At 37.5% G+C, this 19,722-nt stretch overlaps 1 protein-coding gene across 2 annotated transcripts; it reads right to left on the bottom strand.

Annotated features, from left to right (window-relative positions):
* Positions 1 to 3,150: 3,150 nt before the first annotated feature.
* On the bottom strand, positions 3,151 to 19,576 carry ndufaf6 (NADH:ubiquinone oxidoreductase complex assembly factor 6). Of its 2 annotated transcripts, none has more exons than XM_053634112.1 (9): positions 19,292 to 19,576; positions 17,161 to 17,260; positions 14,968 to 15,090; positions 14,191 to 14,247; positions 13,435 to 13,537; positions 9,753 to 9,886; positions 5,645 to 5,746; positions 5,049 to 5,105; positions 3,151 to 3,667 (listed from the first exon to the last, which is right to left on the bottom strand). In XM_053634112.1, exons 1-9 carry the CDS (start codon positions 19,462 to 19,464, stop codon positions 3,539 to 3,541), a joined length of 978 nt encoding a protein of 325 aa, XP_053490087.1. In that variant the 5' UTR covers positions 19,465 to 19,576; the 3' UTR covers positions 3,151 to 3,538. The 2 variants fall into 2 exon arrangements, with proteins under 2 accessions (XP_053490087.1, XP_053490096.1); XM_053634121.1 differs by having other exon boundaries at positions 17,157 to 17,260; positions 19,292 to 19,383.
* Between the last annotated feature and the right edge of the window lie 146 nt (positions 19,577 to 19,722).

Here is a 19,722-nt window from a genome sequence, read left to right as displayed (position 1 = left end):
CTCTGAACTGTATCCTTTAGAAATGTAATTATATGCACCAGTATTGTGCTGATTGCAACTGTTTAAAAGTACACCCCCGTCATATCATCCTGGCACAATCCAGTACAAAGAGAGTTTAAGCATTGGCTCAGCGCTTTAATATGGAACTTTTTTCCCTCTCTGATCCTGTGTGTGTGTGTGTGTGAATGATGATAATATATTCACGTGTCAGGGAAGTGGTAGCTCAGCAGTTAAGACATTGGACCTGCCACTGTTGGGCCCTTGAGCAAGGCCCTTAACCCTCAAATGCTCAGTTGTATAAATGAGATAATTGTAAGTCGCTCTGGATAAGGGCGTCTGCCAAATGCTGTAATGTAATGTGTTCTAATAAATTGCAGTAACTGTACATTAATATAGACTAAATGTGGGTAAGCTGTAATTTTATTTGAATACTATATTGGATGTCAATAAAGTCTTACAAAACTGTCAATTAAATCTGTTTAGCTACAGGGTTTCACATAACATTAGACAGCTTAAACACAAAATATCTGCCCTTAGGGATCACTTGCCATATTCTTAGGATGGCATAGCAAATTGTTTCCTCAGAGACCTTATCTGTCTCAGTGTGTGTTCCATAATCTCATTAATCCAAAATTCACCCTGAGCAATTTGGATATTAATCTGTATAATTATAGCGTGATCTTCAATGGCATCCATTTTGCAATGAATTAGAGGTGACATTTTAGTTCAGACAGTTTAGTCCTTGTGTTATCTCTACCTAAAGAGAGTGATGCAGCAGCTTTAGTTTACACAGTAATCAGTCCTTTAGTTTGCCCAGTTCTCTTATCTCCTGCAGAATGCCACGAAATTGAAAAGTTGAAAATTTCTATAGGTTACAAGTTATACTGTGTGCTAATTATCAGCAAGACTGTGGTTTGTGGAATACATTTACAGCTTGTGTGGAAATTATTTTAGAGGCCAACATCCATTATTTGTTAGCTACATAACCCTGTTGGCTCCAAGGCAGTTTTAAAGAATCATGATGCACATCTTGGATGACTGATTATATTTTGTGTAGGTGTTCATTTGATTTTTCACCAAGCTGTTCTGGTTATTAGACTACAGCTTAAAAAGATGCAGTATACAGGGTATCTGCAGGTTTCCGCACTTCAAATTGAATACTTTTTAATATCACATTCAAGACATTTCCAAAAAATGTTAAGACCTGCACGTCACTTCAATCATGCTACACGATACAGCTATAACGGATTGTGTTCGTGCATATGCATCCATTTCTGGGTTTAAGTAAACTATAGCAGGGTAATCTTCTATAGAGGGATCTGGGAGACCAGAGCAAATATACTTTTTGCATTACCATTTGATCAAACAGTGAAAGAAACAAATCCATTATTTCCTTTCCATGACTTTCCAAGAGAGGAAAAAATATATATAGAGAGAGATGGGGTTACGGCAGTCAGAAGAGAAAAAGATGTCAAATTTACCATCACTCCCTGGCAGCAGTGTTTACGAGGTTTTTTTGCTGTAATTTAATGCCAGGGTAATACAAGTAGTGTTATAAATGTACATACATTTTTGTAAAGAAGAAAACATATATATTTTTAAAAAACCTTTGCTATTTTGTAATACTAGTATAGCACTGAATAATACTTAACAATAATATTTTTTTATTTGGGGTACAAATAGTAATATAGCAATAGTAATATATTTCTGACTGAATTCACTTTTATGCGTTAGACCTTGTAGCTTTTATTTCTGGTGGAAAACCGCAGTTAGACCTCCTTTCAGTTGGCAATTTTTTTTTTAAATGAACTTTTCATTACCAGTCAGGTGAAATGCTGTAAACCTCAGCCCACAAACATGTCTGAGATTACACTAACGTAAAACCAAAGTGAATCTGGCTCATGTTGTTACAGCACTCCTGCAATGACTAGTGAGAGTGCAGTCAAGGTCTGTGACACTTTTCATAAATGAAGTAAATGGAAAATGTAACAGGGAAAGTAAAAGGTAAATGAAAAAGAGGGAGGGGGGAATCAGAAAAGAAAATTAAAGTCCAAAATAAAAGACCACTTGACCATCAGTCAGAATAACTTATCTAAGGCTCATGCTCCCAACCCCCCCTCTGGAGAACCCCCTGTCCTGCACACTTTACTGTCCTTCCTGCTCGAACACACCTGATTCGACTAATCAGCTAAACACATTCTAGCAGGGAAAACAATCAAATGTGCAGGACAGGTAGTACTGCAGGAACGGTGATGGGAGAAAATGGCAGCAAAATATTTCCTACAGCCTAACAGAGACAGAGAATCCCCTCAACATAGTGGTCAAGTGTTCAGTCCTGTACTGCTCTCTTGGTGTACGCCACATATGCACTCGACCACAAGGTTGACTCATCTGACCATATCTCGTTCCCCCCACCCACACCTCTGTAGATCAGTGCACGTTTGGTTTAAGTTCATCAAAAGCAATGTCACGAATGTATTAATCCAGTACTTCTTTTTTGACACTTTTTAAAGTAAATTATTTTCAGCAGTTCCATTTTCATTGTCTGATTTCCTAATTACTTTTTCAATTTCAGGGCAATCCTTATCCTTCTTACTGTCTAATTACAACAGAGAACTATTGGAGAGAAAACTCAATCATACTCAAACATTTTATGTGTAATGTATTAAAGCTTGAAAGGCATAGACAAAACACAGCACCACAGCTACATAAGAGAGTGTGCCGATGATCAAGTACAAGACAAATTGGAACACTAAACATGCTTTTATTTATTTGCTCTGATCTTCATCGAGTCTGCAGCGAATGCAGTCAATCACCACGACAGTGTTCAGGTTCTACAGTACGACACGCTAAAATCAATCCACCTGAAACCCATGGACTTTGAGGAAGAGGAAAGCAACTGGTCGCTTATTCATTCACAGATAATACATATTTTTAAATATCTTGTTTTCTAATTACAAAAATACGACTGTCATTTTATGGCTGGTGCTTCTATTCAGAGCAAGATGTGTGTGAGAGAGAGAATTTTAAAAAGGTAGACTATTCATTCTATTCATGCTTCAAGTTAAATAAATAAAAACGTGTTACATTGTCTTTCTGAAAGCTTATTCAAGACGTTAGACAACAAAACAAAAGAAAAACAGAGACGAGTCAAAATTTCGAAACCTGTTTTCATTGTGTACAAACGATGCATCATTTCTCAGACGTGCACCAACTTTGGAGTTTTCTGCGTACTGCATCATTTACACGAAAATGTTGTGTGTTGAATATCAAACCTCATTTTCACAGACAGGGCAGACACAGTGCTGTATGTTATTATCCTGTTGTCCTTACTGATACTCATTTGGAATTGTAATGAATTTCTTTTCAATGTGTTTTGAAGAAAAAATTCTGAATACAATCAGACTTTTTTTTTTTTTACATAAGTGGTTTTACATCTATATAGATATTTCCTGCAACACAGAGAGTCAGTGTTTGGACTGGCAGTGGCAAGAAGAACATAACTGTATAAATTAGAGGAGCTACTTCTGACAAAACGTCAGTATTTTTTCTTCCATGATCGGAAATAAAGTTGAATGGGCATCAGCGGATTTCTCCTCTGGAGACTGGGGTGGAAAACATCGAAATCTACCTTCCTCACTCTCTCCAGGTAATCATCAATAGCGACCTGCAACACACACAGACACACAAATTGCAACAGTTAAATATACCAGTAAACAATAAACTAATCCAATAATTATTTGTTCAATACTCAGTCCAGAAAAAAAAGTCTTTTTTTTTTTTTTCCTTGGTCAATTTTTAAATCCTCATTAAATCTATAACACAGCATTGGGTTATAAGTAAATATGTAAGATTGCCAATTTAGTCGCTACACCAGATACGGGCCTGAATGTCCCGTCAATGGGACATTCCACATGGGATTTTAATGTTTAGCCTCACATTCCCTTTGTGATTGATTATTTTCTGTAAGGAATCACTAATCAGCTACACACAGAACTGCCAGAACCAGATCTCCCTGCAGCTCTCACCTGGTTTCCCATTGAAGCTAAGCAGGGTTGAGCCTGGCCAGTACCTGCATGGGAGACCTCCTGGGGAAAACTAAGGTTGCTGTTGGAAGTGGTATTAGTGAGGCCAGTGGTATTAGTGGTATTAGTGAGGCCAGCAGGGGGCACACACCATGTGGTCTGTGTGGGTCCTAATGCCCCAATATAGTGACAGGGATTCTACTGTAAAAACAGCACCGTATTTCGGACGAGACTGACAGTGGTCATTAAAAATTCCCAGGACAAAAAGAGTAGGGGTATAACCCGGTGTCCTGGTGAAATACTCCCATTGGCCTGTCTCTGTCATGGGCCCCTAATAATCTCTGAATTGGCTACATCACTTTCTCCTCTCCACTAATAGCTGGTGTTTGGTGTGGTTCTGGTGCTCTTTGGCTACTGTCGTATCATCCAGGTGGATGCTACACACTAGTTGAAGAAACCCCCCCCCCACTATGTAAAGCACTTTGCATGTCTAGAAAAGTGCTATGTAACTGTAAAATAAATAAATAAAAGAATTGTTTCATCAAGTCCTCAATCTTTATATCAAGTGGTACAATCAGACCTTTCTGCACTTGTAAAAATAACATTATGATCAACAAGCCATCTTAAATGTAATTGACAGTAAAATGTCCTTTTAAAAATAAGAGGTGAATACACGAAGTAATTTTGTGAAAATTAGAAAGAAGAAGGAGAAGAAAATGAAGGTTATTTTTTTTTGTAATCCCTTTCTGGTCAGAAGCTTTATGAGGCTTGTTGCCTTGGGGACAGAAAATTATCACTCGGTCTCTCTGCTTCGATCATCTCCCCCCACTTTACTGCCTGAACCCTGAGCTTCTCTACAGGAGGCTTGAGTGAGAACCTCTATAATAAAAGCAATAACTCCGTGTCATGCCATCACTTAGACGCATAATTAGATGCAGTGCCAGACACGAGACGTTACGAGGAATTGCACGCTCGATCATCGGGTGAGCAGTAGTACAAGGCAGAGGATACGAAATCACTTACTGTTTGCAGAAAAGCAGGCAAGGCAGCGTCTGGAACATTTTTATTGAAGGATCTCGCCTGTAAAAAAACGAAAACATAATAAACATGATTATTGATTGGTAAATCTGTCATGTGTCAAGCACCTAATATAACAGATCTACAAAATACATACAGTATATGTTGATGGCAGGTTTTTTGTGAAGCCTGAACAGAGTCTCAGTCATACTACTTACTGGTTAATTAGATTAAATTAGAGCAGATCATACATTCACATCTGAATACGCAGAACAGAAATGTCACTCTTGTCATATTGTAATCTTCAAATGCTTATAATCACAGCATGGAGAAACATTCATTCAGGACTAATTATTCAACAGGAAGCAACTTTTGAGGACTAAATTCTCATTATATACATTTGAGTGACTCAAACATTAAATAAATCATATGCATTTCATTTTTAGTAATACATTTTAGCAGTAAATCTAAAAAAAACATACCCATAAATCATGAGTGCATGCAAAAGGACACCAAACACTGAGGTGAAACAATCTGTTCAAGCCAAAAAAAAACAACAACAAACAAATAAAAATAAAATGAAGATCTGAAAATACACTTGCATGTTGGAGATGAACATGTGCTTGACTGGCAATGTCATACACAACATCCCGGACATTCTGCTCCCTGCTACCACGGATGAAGTCCTCTTGAGAGGTGCCGTGCTGAGAAAGATATTGAGCTCAGTCAGATTCGATCGCTTTTTCCACGCAGATTTCCTGACAGTTTGACACAATCAGTAGAGCCTAACAAGAATGTAAATGCTATCCAGAGCAGCACATTTCAGCTCTGAACAAGTAATCAATCTAAAAATGTTCTCTGATACTGTAACATTCAATATCATTATATTGGATACATTTACAAAAGAAAAAAAAAAAAAAAAAAAGATTTATGCCACTTCAGTGTAGCCTTATGGATTAAATTTATTAATTACTTAGAGACAGATGTCCCAACCTCTACTGCAACATAAAAAACTCCCCAAAGCCTCACAGGTTAATCCTTTAATCCAAATGGCCATTACAGCCACGAACACACACACACACACACACACACACACACACACACACACACACACACACACACACACTTCAGACAAGTTTTAGTAAACAGGTAACTAAGCAATTAAACCCAAATTGAACGCTCAAGTATTACATTTTCTACTGTCCTTTATCCTAAAAAAAAAAAAAAAACCCAGGCATTCACCCATTTATCCCTTCAACTCACTGCTTTAGAAATATATCTTCAAAAATAGTGACTGAATAATACATTTAAAAGAATAAAAATGCATAAAACAAAACAACAAAAGAATCAACCTACCAACCAAACAAACACAAATAACCAACCTATATAGATCTTAAAATTTCATTCCAATTTAAAAGATGAAGCAATGCTGCTTGTATTTGTGTATCAGCATGTGTATATGCACATCACGTTGCAACAGCGCCCCCTGCAGTCTGGATTACAACATAGCCTCAAACAAACAAACTAACAAACAAAAAGTAAAACAGCACTCAGTAATCTCTCATCTATGTTGTAACAGGCCAGGCCATGGAATATTCTTTCTGACCATGAGCTAAATCCTTCAGTCTGGTTTCCAGCATGTCCATATTTCTACAACAGATTTCGCACAACACAGACTAGTTCCATAAAACACAGTTGTACTGTGATTGCCATATGGATCAGTCCCATGTTCAGAATCAGTCTGATGTGTGTAACCCACTCACAGACTGTGTGCTGACGCTGGTCACAGCTGCAGTGTCTGAATTCATTCCCTGTTCACCATACAGTGCATAATTTGGGTGCCGTTTCGTGGATAGTGCACTATGTTAAATACCCAGGGTGCACTGTAAATCCAGCATACAACCCATGCACACTAATTTTGCACTAAAGCACCACACTGCATAGTGATACATGTTTGGAGCACACAACTTTGTATATAAATTATATAAATATACAACATTTAATTATGAGTGCAAAAGTCAGAGACCACCATTTTGTTTTCAATCAAATGGCCATTCAGTATTTATTGCTAATTATTTAATGGGATGGGAAACAATAATGATGGGAAAATGTACAGTACATGAATGACATTTTCAGTCAAACAGACATGCAGTATTTATTTATGCAGGTCAATATTATAAATCAAATATTTACAGTTTCTACTGTTTACTTTGTGTGATTCATGGACAAGAACAATAATGATTGAGATTTTAACAGAAAGTCACATTTACAGAAAGTTCAACAGTAAAAACAGTATGAAATCTGTAAAATATGTACTGTACATTTTCCCATCAGTATTGTTTGCCACCAAATAATTAACAATAAATACTGAATGGCCATTTGGTGGAAAACATAAGTGTGGCCTCTGACTTCTGCAGAGTATTGTATGTGTTACAGAAAATCACTTAACTCTTCAAAAAAAAAAAAATTTATATGTTGGGGTGGGTATTTCACACACAGCGAGGGAAAGACTGGGACAACCATTCCCATGGTAACATTTTGATCATTTGTGGTAGTCCTACAGACCTCTCCGAAACTTTTGGAATGGAAGGCCAACTCATTTGTTTGTGATATTCACCAAAGATATTTGGGTTTGAGATAAAAATATGGATATGAGATCAAAGATTAGGATTTCAGTTTTTTGGGTTGTATCAGACCACCCGATTTTTAGGTGCACAAAAGTATAGGAACAGATAAGTCTTGAAGTAAATTAAAGTAAAGAACACTTAATATTTGGTTGCATATCCCTTGCATGCAATAACTGCATCAAGCCTGCGACTCACTGACATCACCAAACTGTTGGTTTCTTCTTTTGTGAAGCTTTTCCAGACTTTTACACACCAGCTTCTTTCAGTTGTTGTTTGTTTCGAGGGGTCTAATCTTCAGGAGGTGAAATGCTGCTCAATTTGGTTAAGGTCTGATGATTGACTGGGCCAGTCTAAAACCTTTCACTTTTTCCTCCTGAGTAAGTCCTTTGTTGAGTTGGCAGTGTGTTTTGGATCATTGTCTTACTGCGTGATAAAGTTCCTTCTGAATAATGTGGATGCATTTCTCTGTAAATTGGTAGACAAAATGCTCCTGTAAACTTCTGAATTCATTCTGCTCATACCATAATACATCATCAATAAAGATTACTGAGTCTGTTCCAGAAGCAGCCATTCAAGCCCAGGCCATGACACCACCTCCACCATGTTTCATGGATGAACTTATATGTTTTGGATCATGAGAGGATGCTTTTTTCCTCCACACATTGGCCTTTCAATCACTTTGGTCAAGGTTAATGTTGGTTATAGAACTTTTGAAGCTCATTTCTGTATTTCTTTGCAAATTCCAATTTGGCTTTCTTACTGCTGATTAGTGGTTTTCATCTTGTGGTATGGACTCTATATTTCTGCTTTCAAAGCTTTCTTTGGATTGTATACGGTGGATTGTGATGCCTTCACCCCTGCCCTGTGGAGGTTGTAGGTGATGTCACTGACTTGTTTTTGGGTTTTTCTTCACAAATCTCAAAATGTTTGTCATCAGCTGTTGTCATTTTCCTTGGCCAACCCATTTGGTGTCTGTTGCTCAGTACATCAGTGGTTGCTTTTTTCCCCAGGACATTCCAAACTGTTGTATAGGCTATGCCCAATGTTTGTGCAATGCCTCCGATTTATTTTCCCTCTTTTCGCAGCTTCAAAATGGCTTGCTTTTCTCCCATAGACAGCTCTCTGATCTTCATGTTGGCTTATCCTTTTTAACAACAAACAGCAATCTTCACAGGTGAACTGAAGACTAAAACCAAGAGTAGATGTTCAGCGCTATTTTTGTTTAAACAATCAATCGAAAAGGAAACACCGGTCAGAACCATGTTCCAATAATTTTGCTCGCCTACAAATTCGGTGGTCTGATACACAATGTGCTATGTTCTATGTCATTTAGCTACATATAAATACCAGGAAATAAAAGCTGAAATTATATATTTTCTTCTCATATTCATCTTTTGATCTCAAATCTCCCAAATTTCAGTCTGTAGCAAAAACAAATGAATTGGCCTTGCTATTCCAATAGTTTTGGAGGGTCCTGTATATAACCTTTTTATTAAATATATCATGTTTCTGAAAACTACGGATCTTCCTGAATGGAAACACCTTTCTCTTATGCATGTTTCTCAAGTAAAAGTAAAGTACTAGCATTTTAAAATCTGGTTACCACCAAAATGAAAGATTTCATTCCGAATACAGCGCAAGAGCATCAAAAGACAATTTAATATCTGATTACAACCTAAACTGATTACGCATATGTCCATTTCGTCATGCCATGTTGCTACCCAACAATTTGATGAAAGCCAGAAATCCTCCTTATAGACATCTTCAAGCAGACTGACTTTTTACCACAGTGTTTGTTAAACTGAACCTTTACTCAACATGATGTTTATAGGCAGACAGCCAGATTAGAAGTAGGTTAGAAAGGCAGAAAAAAATCCTTCCATATTTTGGTGAAAACCCAATTTCTGTTAATTCTGACTGTTTGCTATAATTCAGTCACAGCAAAATTGAACAGGTTTTCCCAGACCGTCACATTTTTGCTCTTTGCTGAACACCAGGTTTGATGAAGGACTGGCTATGACAATAACACGATATGATCAGAACGGATAAGCTGAAAGATCATTTAATATTGTAGGACACTCACCAGCATGCAGATGTCCATGGGGAGATAGACTCTGCGTCTCCGGCTGTGGTACGGTGTGGCTCGCAGACAAGTCACAATCCCTTGTGCTTTACCAATATGGCTGGCAGCATGATCCGCATGGACATCTTTCACTCCTTTACAAACACATGGAAGAATATTAAGAATTTCCTGTTATTTACTCTATCCTGAAGGGATTATGCTATCCATGTGCTTTACCTGCATCTTATAACTACACATTTTACTCACTAAAAAGTAGTTTCCTCTCTGAAAGAAAGAAATATACAGGTTTGGAGTTTCATTTTCAAATGCATTTGACTGAAGAATTCATGAAAGTGTTCTACAAAAATGTGTATAGACAGGCCAATAATCACTCTCAGATTTCCATTATGAATAAAGTTTCAAGACAACAGTTTTTTGTTTGTTTTTCTGGGGGAAAACAGGGAAGTGTATTGAAATTCTTGTCCATGCAATTACACATAAGATCGTTTCTAGCTGCAGGTGGTATATGTGGTAACCCTATAAGAATGAAGGAAAAAAAAAATTAAAAATAAGTATATAAGTATAAAGTCGCTTATGGACCCAAAATATTAAGAAATAGTGGTTACATATAACCAGAAGAAGATAAATACTGTTGAAAAACTAAAAAGCAGTGCATTTTATGATGAAGTCTTCAGTTTTGTCATAAATAATTGATATTACCAGATATCAATGACCATTTATAATCAAATTTTTCTTCAACCAAATTGGAATAAAAGACTATGCAATTGTCATCCTGAACAGAACATTTTTATATTTATATACATATATTATAAAATATTAAATACACTGGGCATAAGAGGTCTAGAATTGCAAACTGCTAAACAACGTTTGTGAGGTTCCAAAAGGACAGCTCTTTTAAAAGTAACTGTACTCGTACTTTAGAAAATAAAAAATTAATAATAATAATAATAATAATAATAATAATAGGAGAAAATAGGCAGCAATTTTGCTGAAATTAGAAAGAAGAAAATCAATGTAATGTTACTTGAACTTTTTTTTAGTAATGCCCTTTGCTGGTCAGAGCATTAAAGCTTTATGAGGCTTGTTGCCTTTGGGACACAACAATTATCACAGTCTCTCCGCTTCTGCCATCTTCCCCACTTTACTGCCTGAACCCTGAGCTTTTCTACTGGAGGCTTAAGAAGGAACCACTATAATAAAACTCCATGTCATGCCATCACTTAGATGCGTAATTACATGGAGAGCCAGACATGTGAGGTTACGAAGAATATCTGCCTCAACAGTTGAGCACAAATTCAAGGCATGAATTTGAGTGCGTGTGTGTGTGTGTGTGACCGAATTTCAATCATCTTCAACAAAATAAGGGGAAAAAAGAAACAGTCCAAAGAGAGATTGTTTTGGAAGCTATCTGAATGCTATTTGTAAGAGATAAGTATGAACAAAGCTGTTACATCCTCCACTCTCACTGCTGAGAAGATATCAGACTGCATTTCTCACACATCCTCCTGGAGGAAGATTCAGCATCTGTAACTCAACCTTGACAAAACTGAACTCATATACAGCGAATAACTCCACTCTGCTGTACCCGCCAATCACCACAGAAACCACCCCCTGTCCATCTGACGCAGAGCTAGGAATACTGGTGTGATTTTTAGTTGATTAACACCAATCGCATTGCATCAACTACCAGATCCCACAGAGTTCTTCTTTATAACATCAGAACAATACAACGTTTCTGATCACAGAATCTGCTCAATTTCTTATACCTTCTGAATCAGAGGCAGTTCTTTCACACATACACATAAATGGGGAAAGATTAGGTTTATGCAAACCAGGTTTGAAATCTTAAGACTAAGTGAATGTTTGAGAGGCTCACGTGCAATCATAACACACTTTGAGGCAGGACTGAAAGGTTTCTTAATAAGCGGGAAGCTGTATTTTTATCTGATTACCTCCATTAAAACACTCATTACTCATACGCAGGTACACCTGGAAGTCAAGACTCTACACTTAGCATGATTAAAATCACACGAAGCCATTAACCAGAAAAGATGACAAACCTAATCTTAGCTCATCAAGCTTCGCCAGCAGAGCACTCAAATAACAGCACAGCGAAGTCACAACAAAATAAAGCCTCAAGTCACTGGAAGAGTAATAAAAGTTTCACCTGAGTCAAAATGAAAAAGATTAATCAGATTAATATTATTATTATTCTCAGCCATAACACTAAAACCACCTTCCGAATATTGCGTAGGTCCCCCTTTTGCAGCCAAAACAGCTCTGATCAATCGAAGCACCGACTCCACAAAACCTCTGAAGGTGTGCTGTGGTATCTGGCACCAAGAAATTAGCATCAGATCCTCTAAGTCCTGTAAGTTGCGAGATGGGGCCTCTGTGGATCATACTTGTTTGTCCAGCACATCCCACAGACGTTCGATTGAGTATCAAAGTAACATCAACATGAATGCCAGGACCCAAGGTTTCCCAAGCAGAACATTACCCAGAGCATCACACTACCTCCATCAATGAGCCTTGGGCACCCATGACCCCGTCTTCAGTTCACGGTTTATCCTTCCTTGCACCACTTTTGGTAGGTACTAACCACTGTATACCATGAACACCCCACAAGACCGGTCATTTTGGACAAGCTCTGACCCAGTCGTCTAGCCATCACAATTTGGCCCTTGTCAAAGTTGTTTAGATGCTTGTGCTTGCCCATTTTTTCTGCTTCTGACACATCAGCTTCGAGAACTGAGTGTTTACTTGCTGCCTAATATATCCCACCCATGTCAGGTGCCACTATAACAAGATATTCAATGTTATTCATGTCACCTCTCAGTGTGTTATGTTTTGACGTTATGGCTAATCATGTATATATTGTACTTGTGAATAATATAATATAATATCATTCCCTCTCTTTCATTTTCTCATGTATACTTTTTGTATTGCAAAGATGTACAGTACCTGAGCCTCACAACAAGCATTTCAATGTACAATTGTGCCAGACATTTTGTGCAGACGATAAACTTTTTTTTTTTTTTTTTAAATGAATGGTACAGTGTGGTAATGGTACAGTCTGGGATGTGTTTTGCATTAGCGAGTCTGTTGAAGCTCTGAGAACACCACGTAATCAGAAAGCAGATGAAGGTCACAAACTCAAAAAATCCCTTTAACATAGTACACATTGGCTGATTTGATAACTGCATAAATGAGCAGGTGTACAGGTGTTCCTATTAAAGTGGAGGGCAAGTGTATAATATTTATTGTTTATTACTTACGCAATTGCTTATTCAGAACTTTGTCTAAGTCAACAATACATACACATGTCCTCAGCTGGGCCACCCTGTTAATGATCCCTCTTAAAAACAAACAAATAAACAAATAAATAAAAAACCCTAGTACAGCTAGTCCTGTTGCGCTTCTGCCATGTATTGCCATTCCTTTCTCAAAAATGTAGACATTCCTCTTTAGCCCCTATCTAGAATAACACATCACTATCTCTGCAATGACCTTTTGCATTTTGTCTTACTGATTTTAGTTTATTTGTAGCATTATTATTTACGCACTTGGACTTAATTGTCTTTTTATTACCATGTACACTACTCGAGCACTTTCACTTCTTTTCAGCTTAAAATGTCTCTCTCTATGGTATATGCGAGCTCAATGACAAATGCAGACTCGCCTAAAGTCTCCAGCAGGAGGTAGAGAAGGGACGACTGGGTGTTCTCTGCGTACGCCTCCAGCTCCTGAAGATTCCTGTATGCTCGGTCCTCCAGATCGTTCTCCTTCAAAAAGCAACACCAGTTCTTGGTTACTGAATAATATAATACACACCAGGATGTGTTAAGTAACAGCTCTTGGTTTCTCTCGAAAACATACACTAAATGGATGAAATGGTGGAAGCACTCGGGTCTATGCTGACAGCTCTGGAATGCCAAATTGCACAGTTAAATGGGAATTCATTTCGAATTACTTCGGCTTGGACACGCTCACTAACATATACTTTATACCGAAATGGGGAAAAAAAACCTTCAACAGTAGACAAACGATTTTCTGTTTTTATTGCAATGAAAAGAAAGCATAAATTGGGTATTTGAAGTAAAACACAGCAAATCAGAATATCTCTAAATATGTTTCCAATTGTTATTGGTATTGTGTGTGTTTTTGAAAGCTGTTACACTGAAGGTGTAAGATTAAGAAAATTTAGTTGAGTGTTCTTGCTCGGGCACTTCGCTGATTCCACCTCAAGTTAAGTTTAAGATCAGTTCACACACACACACACACACACACACACACACACACACACACACACACACACACACACACACACACAGACACACAGACACACACACACACACACACACACACACACACACACACACAAGAGCTGACCCTGTTCCAAATTAGCCACAAGGTGATAGCAAAAGCCAGAACTTACTCTTTCAGCTATGATTCTCAACAGCCATCTTCTCGTCAGTTTGTGTTTCCTTACAGCCTGCAAAGACAAGCACCAATTTACATTATTGAATCACAGTCACTTTGCCATTTTAATGACCTTTAAAGTAGACAGAGTTAACTGGAGGTGTGTATTGGGACTGGGATTCTGTAGGAGCCAAATGAAAAGTCATGTGAGTGAATGGCTTTTAGTCGAATCCGGGCAAGAGTGGAGGATCAGATATGAAGCTTGTGGGATGATGAAAGGGCTTAACTCATGCACAGTATATGGATGAAGGCAGATAGCGCTTACCACCAAGTGTTATGCTGCCATGTGATGCAGCATGAGCAGAAGTTTGAAAAGATTCTGGCTTCATGTGTTTTAGAGGAAGTAAGTGTTTGCCCCACCCTCCCCAGTTGGTAGTTGGGTAGGGGGAAAAAACACCACACAATATTTTTACCATGTTCACTTATTCATCTTTAATAACTGCTATAGCCAACCCAAATTACTATGGATGGATACGTGCAGAGATAACTGCGGGAGCAGACTGATTGGTCAGAATTCCTTCAGGAGTGGGCGGGAGTAGGATTAAAAAAAAAAAAGATCTCGAGCACACCTTTAACCAAATGGTTTTAAATGTGACCACATTTACATTCCAAATGCATTCAATTCACAAAATAATCTTAAAAAATTCAAGCAAACATTTAATTCAGTAAAGATGCAAAACAATTTAGAACATTTCACATTATTTAAACAGTTTATAAGGTGAGTGAAACTGACCCGCCACAACTCTGCACTAACAGGCTGCACTGGAGGCTCGTCTCTGTAAATGTCCTCCACTGCTGTCTTCCAAAACTGCATTCGCATTAGACCAATGGTCTTCTGAGACACTGAGTCCTTCACCTACACAAACAATTCATCATTGTGTGCTGGCTGTAATCAAATATATACACATTCACCAGTAAGGTCTACAGTACAGATCGGCCATGATACTTTTTTTGAAACACTTTTTCCTTAACTCATAAAGTAAACAAGTTATGAAGATGAAACTTGGTATATTTATATAACTTTTGATGTGGAATCAGAATGTGCCAAAAACTGATGTATCTGCAATGATTTAAATTAGAGATGCACCTATGTAGGTTATTTTTCCCGATGATCATGGCCGATTATAATCTGTCAATCAAAAGAGGGCTGGAAAACACATCGATTTTGTGCTGTGTGTAAAGATGTCTCTTGTGTGGAATGATGACAAAACTGCAGCTTGTAAGCTCTGTACTGCTAAAGTTTTACACCGGACGCTGCAGCGGTGAAGTGGGAGTTTCGTGTCGAGTCTAATTTTTTTTTTGCTGTGTTGCTCGAGCTGCTAGCGCTGAATTAAAGCTCCAGTACACTGTTGAAAGATTTAAATGAAGAGGAGTTGACAAATATATATATATATATATATTAGAGAGAGAGAGAGGGAGGGTTAAGGCAGTGCTGGAAAATAATGGTGGCCACACAAAATATTGACACTTTGGGCCCAATTTGGACATTTTCACTTAGGGGTGTACTCACTTTTGTTGCCAGCGGTTTACACATTAATGGCTGTGTGTTGAGTTATTTTGAGGGGACAGCAAATTTACACTGTTACACAAGCTGTACACTCACTACTTTACATTGTAGCAAAGTGTCATTTCTTCAGTGTTGTCACATGAAAAGCTATAATCAAATATTTACAAAAATGTGAGGGGTGTACTCACTTTTGTGAGATACTGTGTATATATATATATATATATATATATATATATATATATATATATATATATATATATATATATATATATATATATATATATAGATAGATAGATAGATAGATAGATAGATTTTTTGTATGTTTTGCCAATATATGTACATAAAAATTTTTGTTATGATTGTAAGGCAGATTTTGTAGTTAATTTTTCTTGGAATTGAAGGTATTATCTAGATTCTGATGCAACTTGGGGACTGCATCATCTTTACTAAGTGCACTTGAAATGAACTTGGTAAGACCTTATTGCATCATCAGGCATGTGGGGTCATCGAGCACTTTCGGCTTAAAACAGATGTTTGTCCAGCACATCCCGCAGATGCTCAATCGGACTGAGATCTGGGGAATTTGAAGGCCAAGTCAACACATCGAACTCTTTATCATGTTCTTTAAACCATACCTGAACAATTTTTGCAGTGTAGCAGGGTGCATTATCCTGCTGAAAGAAGCCACTGCCATTAGGGAATACCATTGCCTTGAAGGGGTGTACTTGGTCTGCAACAATGTTTAGGTAGGTGGTACATATCAAAGTAACATTCACATGAATGCCAGAACCCAAGGCTTAATTTAGCTTAAACCAGATGAGCCTTAGATCATTTCATCATCCTATTCAGTTGATGATAAAAACTGGATGAGTGGCTTCCTGTGGTCATTGTTTAAATGAGAGTCATGGAGAAAGGACTGAAGATATACAGTATTGGGAGTTGTCCTTGACTCAACATGCTACTGAAAGCATAATGCAAAAACAAACTTTAAAATGGCTTCCACTTTGTAAGGAGTCAGATTTTTTTTAAAAAAACAAGCCACCACATCGCTGTACTAATCAACAGAGGATCTGCTAAAGAAGCTGCGCTGGTTCATGTTTACAGTTGCTGAAACAAGGCCGGGTTTTTTCATAGGTTTATCAGTTCTGCTACAGTATTTCTGTGTGCTAGATAATGTCCTTTGAAATACTTTGCTATTTCTGCATCTGGACAGTGGTCCATCAACTCAAAGCCCATGGCCTAGAAAGATGCTGCTGAAAAGTCACCAAGTTCAATAAGTACTAATGCAAAACACCAGATCATATTAATTCTCATCTAGTTTAATGATCTGGACATCTTGCTTGGCCATATATCTTTAAAGCACATACAATAATATTAAAAGATGTTTGTATACAAGCATCAGTTATTATAAATACCTGCCTGTGCCAGTTCCACATTAAAAGCCCTCAGTGCCAAGGAGGAGCGACGAGCAGCCTCAGGAAGAAGCAAAGAACCCACAAACCCTTCATAGTCTCGCAATCTGTCAGTGAGAACATAAAGATACATTAGTCACTGTTACATATGCATTTCAGCATTACACTGGTATAGTAACATGCTGAAACACTGCAAACACACATTTCCAAACAGAAATGCAATTTTCACTCGCCTTAGCATACAGTGTGCTACCAGTGGCAAAGCACATGTAAAGATTTACTTAAGTCACAGCCTTCTCAAACTTCCGGGAGCACTGAGGTCTAATCTTTCACTTGTACAGAGTTTATATACAGTATGTTTGAAAAAGAATGTAATTTGATTTTATTAGTGTAACACATTAAATAATAGATATCACAAAATTTGCAGTAGCTTATGTAACTAGCCAAGTACAGAGAACAGTGAGCAGTTTAGCTAAAGCCTGTTTTTTAAAACATGGAGGAATTCTCACTGACTCCTTCATCCACACCTCTCGACTTTAAGGATCATATCCCAGTCTATAGGATGCCATATGTTTCTGGAGCAATACACAGGTGTCCATACTGACATCTGACATCTCTGGTTAATGGCTAAACCTTAACAACATGTAAATAAATGGAGTATTTAATATCATTAACTTAAATATTATACTACTTGATATAACATTATTTATCCCTACTAATGGAGAAGCCCCAGCAATGTATAAAGACAGAATCACATTCTAGATCAGTCTGAGGTAGCAACGGTCAAGCTGGTAAAACAGCCCTCTAAAAAGTCCTGGTCACATAACCTCTAACCTCTGGAATCCTCCATTTTCCAAATGAATAAACTTCAAACTAAATTCTCTCATCCAAGGGTTGGTGCTGGAAGCCTGATCACCAGAACATGCTGAAAAACCGTGTCAGATGCAAACAAGCTGCTGTACTGTAGATCAAGACACGCCCCAGTGGGCGGGACATATAAATTCTAGAGAACATTTAATTGGATGCACACAAGACTAGTTCAGGACGATTTATCAAAAAACATTTTTAATTGTTTTCTAAGTATCCCTCACTGTGGAACAAAAAAAACAAAACAAAAACACATCCATGGGGTGGAGTCAGACCTGATCCAGCTCCTCCTACCCGAGCAGAATCAGAGCAAAAGTTCAGGCAGTGGAGACAACTTTGTGTGTTGCATTCAAGATAAGACTGTTTAACATGTTGTTTCATGTTGTACAGGGTTGTGTGGGTTAGGTTTAAGCTTGTAGGAGGAGTTGAATCAGATCCAGCATCACCCCCTGAACTTTTGGTTCCGCAGCAAGCACGGTCTGTCATTTCCCCAGAAATAAACTACAAAATTAACCCTCTACTGCATAAATTATCACTTTTACATAAAAAAATATATATATTTTTAAAAATGGATTTTTATTACTTGAATTAGTTGAAGTAAAATAATACATTTTAAAAATGTGACTTGTTTTTAGATGGTTAAGTTGGTAAATTGTTGCCATATGGCAACAATGTGCAATGGTGGAAAGTATAATCATATAGTATATACAGTCAAATAGTATAGCATAATAGTCAAATAACACCAAATGTATGAGATGGCACTTTTTATGTCAACGTTAAAGCCCCTTTTTCCCAATTACATAGGAAAATAGTAGTTTTGTATTATTGCCTGCCAAAAAATTGGAGATAAATTAGTTGTTGTCATATGGCAACACTGTGCAGTAAAGGGCTAAAACAAACAAAAAAGAAATAAGAAAATCTGTAAAAGATAGATAGAAAAATCTCAGAAACACACATTTTAATTTAAGGGACTCAGTAAGATCAAATAAGACGATGTGCATGTAAACAACAAAAAAAAAAAAAAAAAAAAAAAAAAAAACCCGAGATGTTTTTCCATTGAAAGAGAGGAAGGGCTTAGCCCTGTTAGTAAATCTGTTTTTCTATCAATTGAACTCAAGACATCAGCTAATATATTCTAATCCAATCATGAGTTTAACTTTAACATGGTGGGTTACAGCAGAGAAAACAGCAAGATGTGCACATTTTAGGATGAGGATGAGAACTGTCAACCACTGACAACAACTGACCTCTTGTGATTCGGTGCTGCTTACCTTACAAGATCAATACAGTACTTTTGGTCGTGTTGCGAGGCTGAATGTGTTGCCAATCTCACGCACATGACCTCTGTCCGTGTCTGAGACCCTACAATATGTGGAAATATTTTACTACAAAATAAACTCCGAGGGTTTAAAAGTCCACATTTTATTCTGACGCCTGCAGCCATATTAATACACAATACACAATACACACACCAGCAGACATGCTGGTCCCCTTCACATTTAACCTAGTGCATCCGACTTCCGGTCCCCAAAATTACACCTAAGCGTTGTTCGTTCCGCCTGTCAACAGCTGTTTAAAGAAAATTCATTTTGGTATAAAACCGTAAATTTATACAACATATTTTGACAGACAAATTATGATTTAGGAATACATATCTACACACTAATCTCTGAAGTTGTTTAAATAGTTCAGCACATGATTT

This window comes from Ictalurus furcatus, chromosome 1 (assembly GCF_023375685.1).
Source record: "Ictalurus furcatus strain D&B chromosome 1, Billie_1.0, whole genome shotgun sequence".
In the NCBI taxonomy this organism is placed as follows: Eukaryota; Metazoa; Chordata; class Actinopteri; order Siluriformes; family Ictaluridae; genus Ictalurus; species Ictalurus furcatus.
This window is presented reverse-complemented; position numbering and strand designations above follow the sequence as displayed.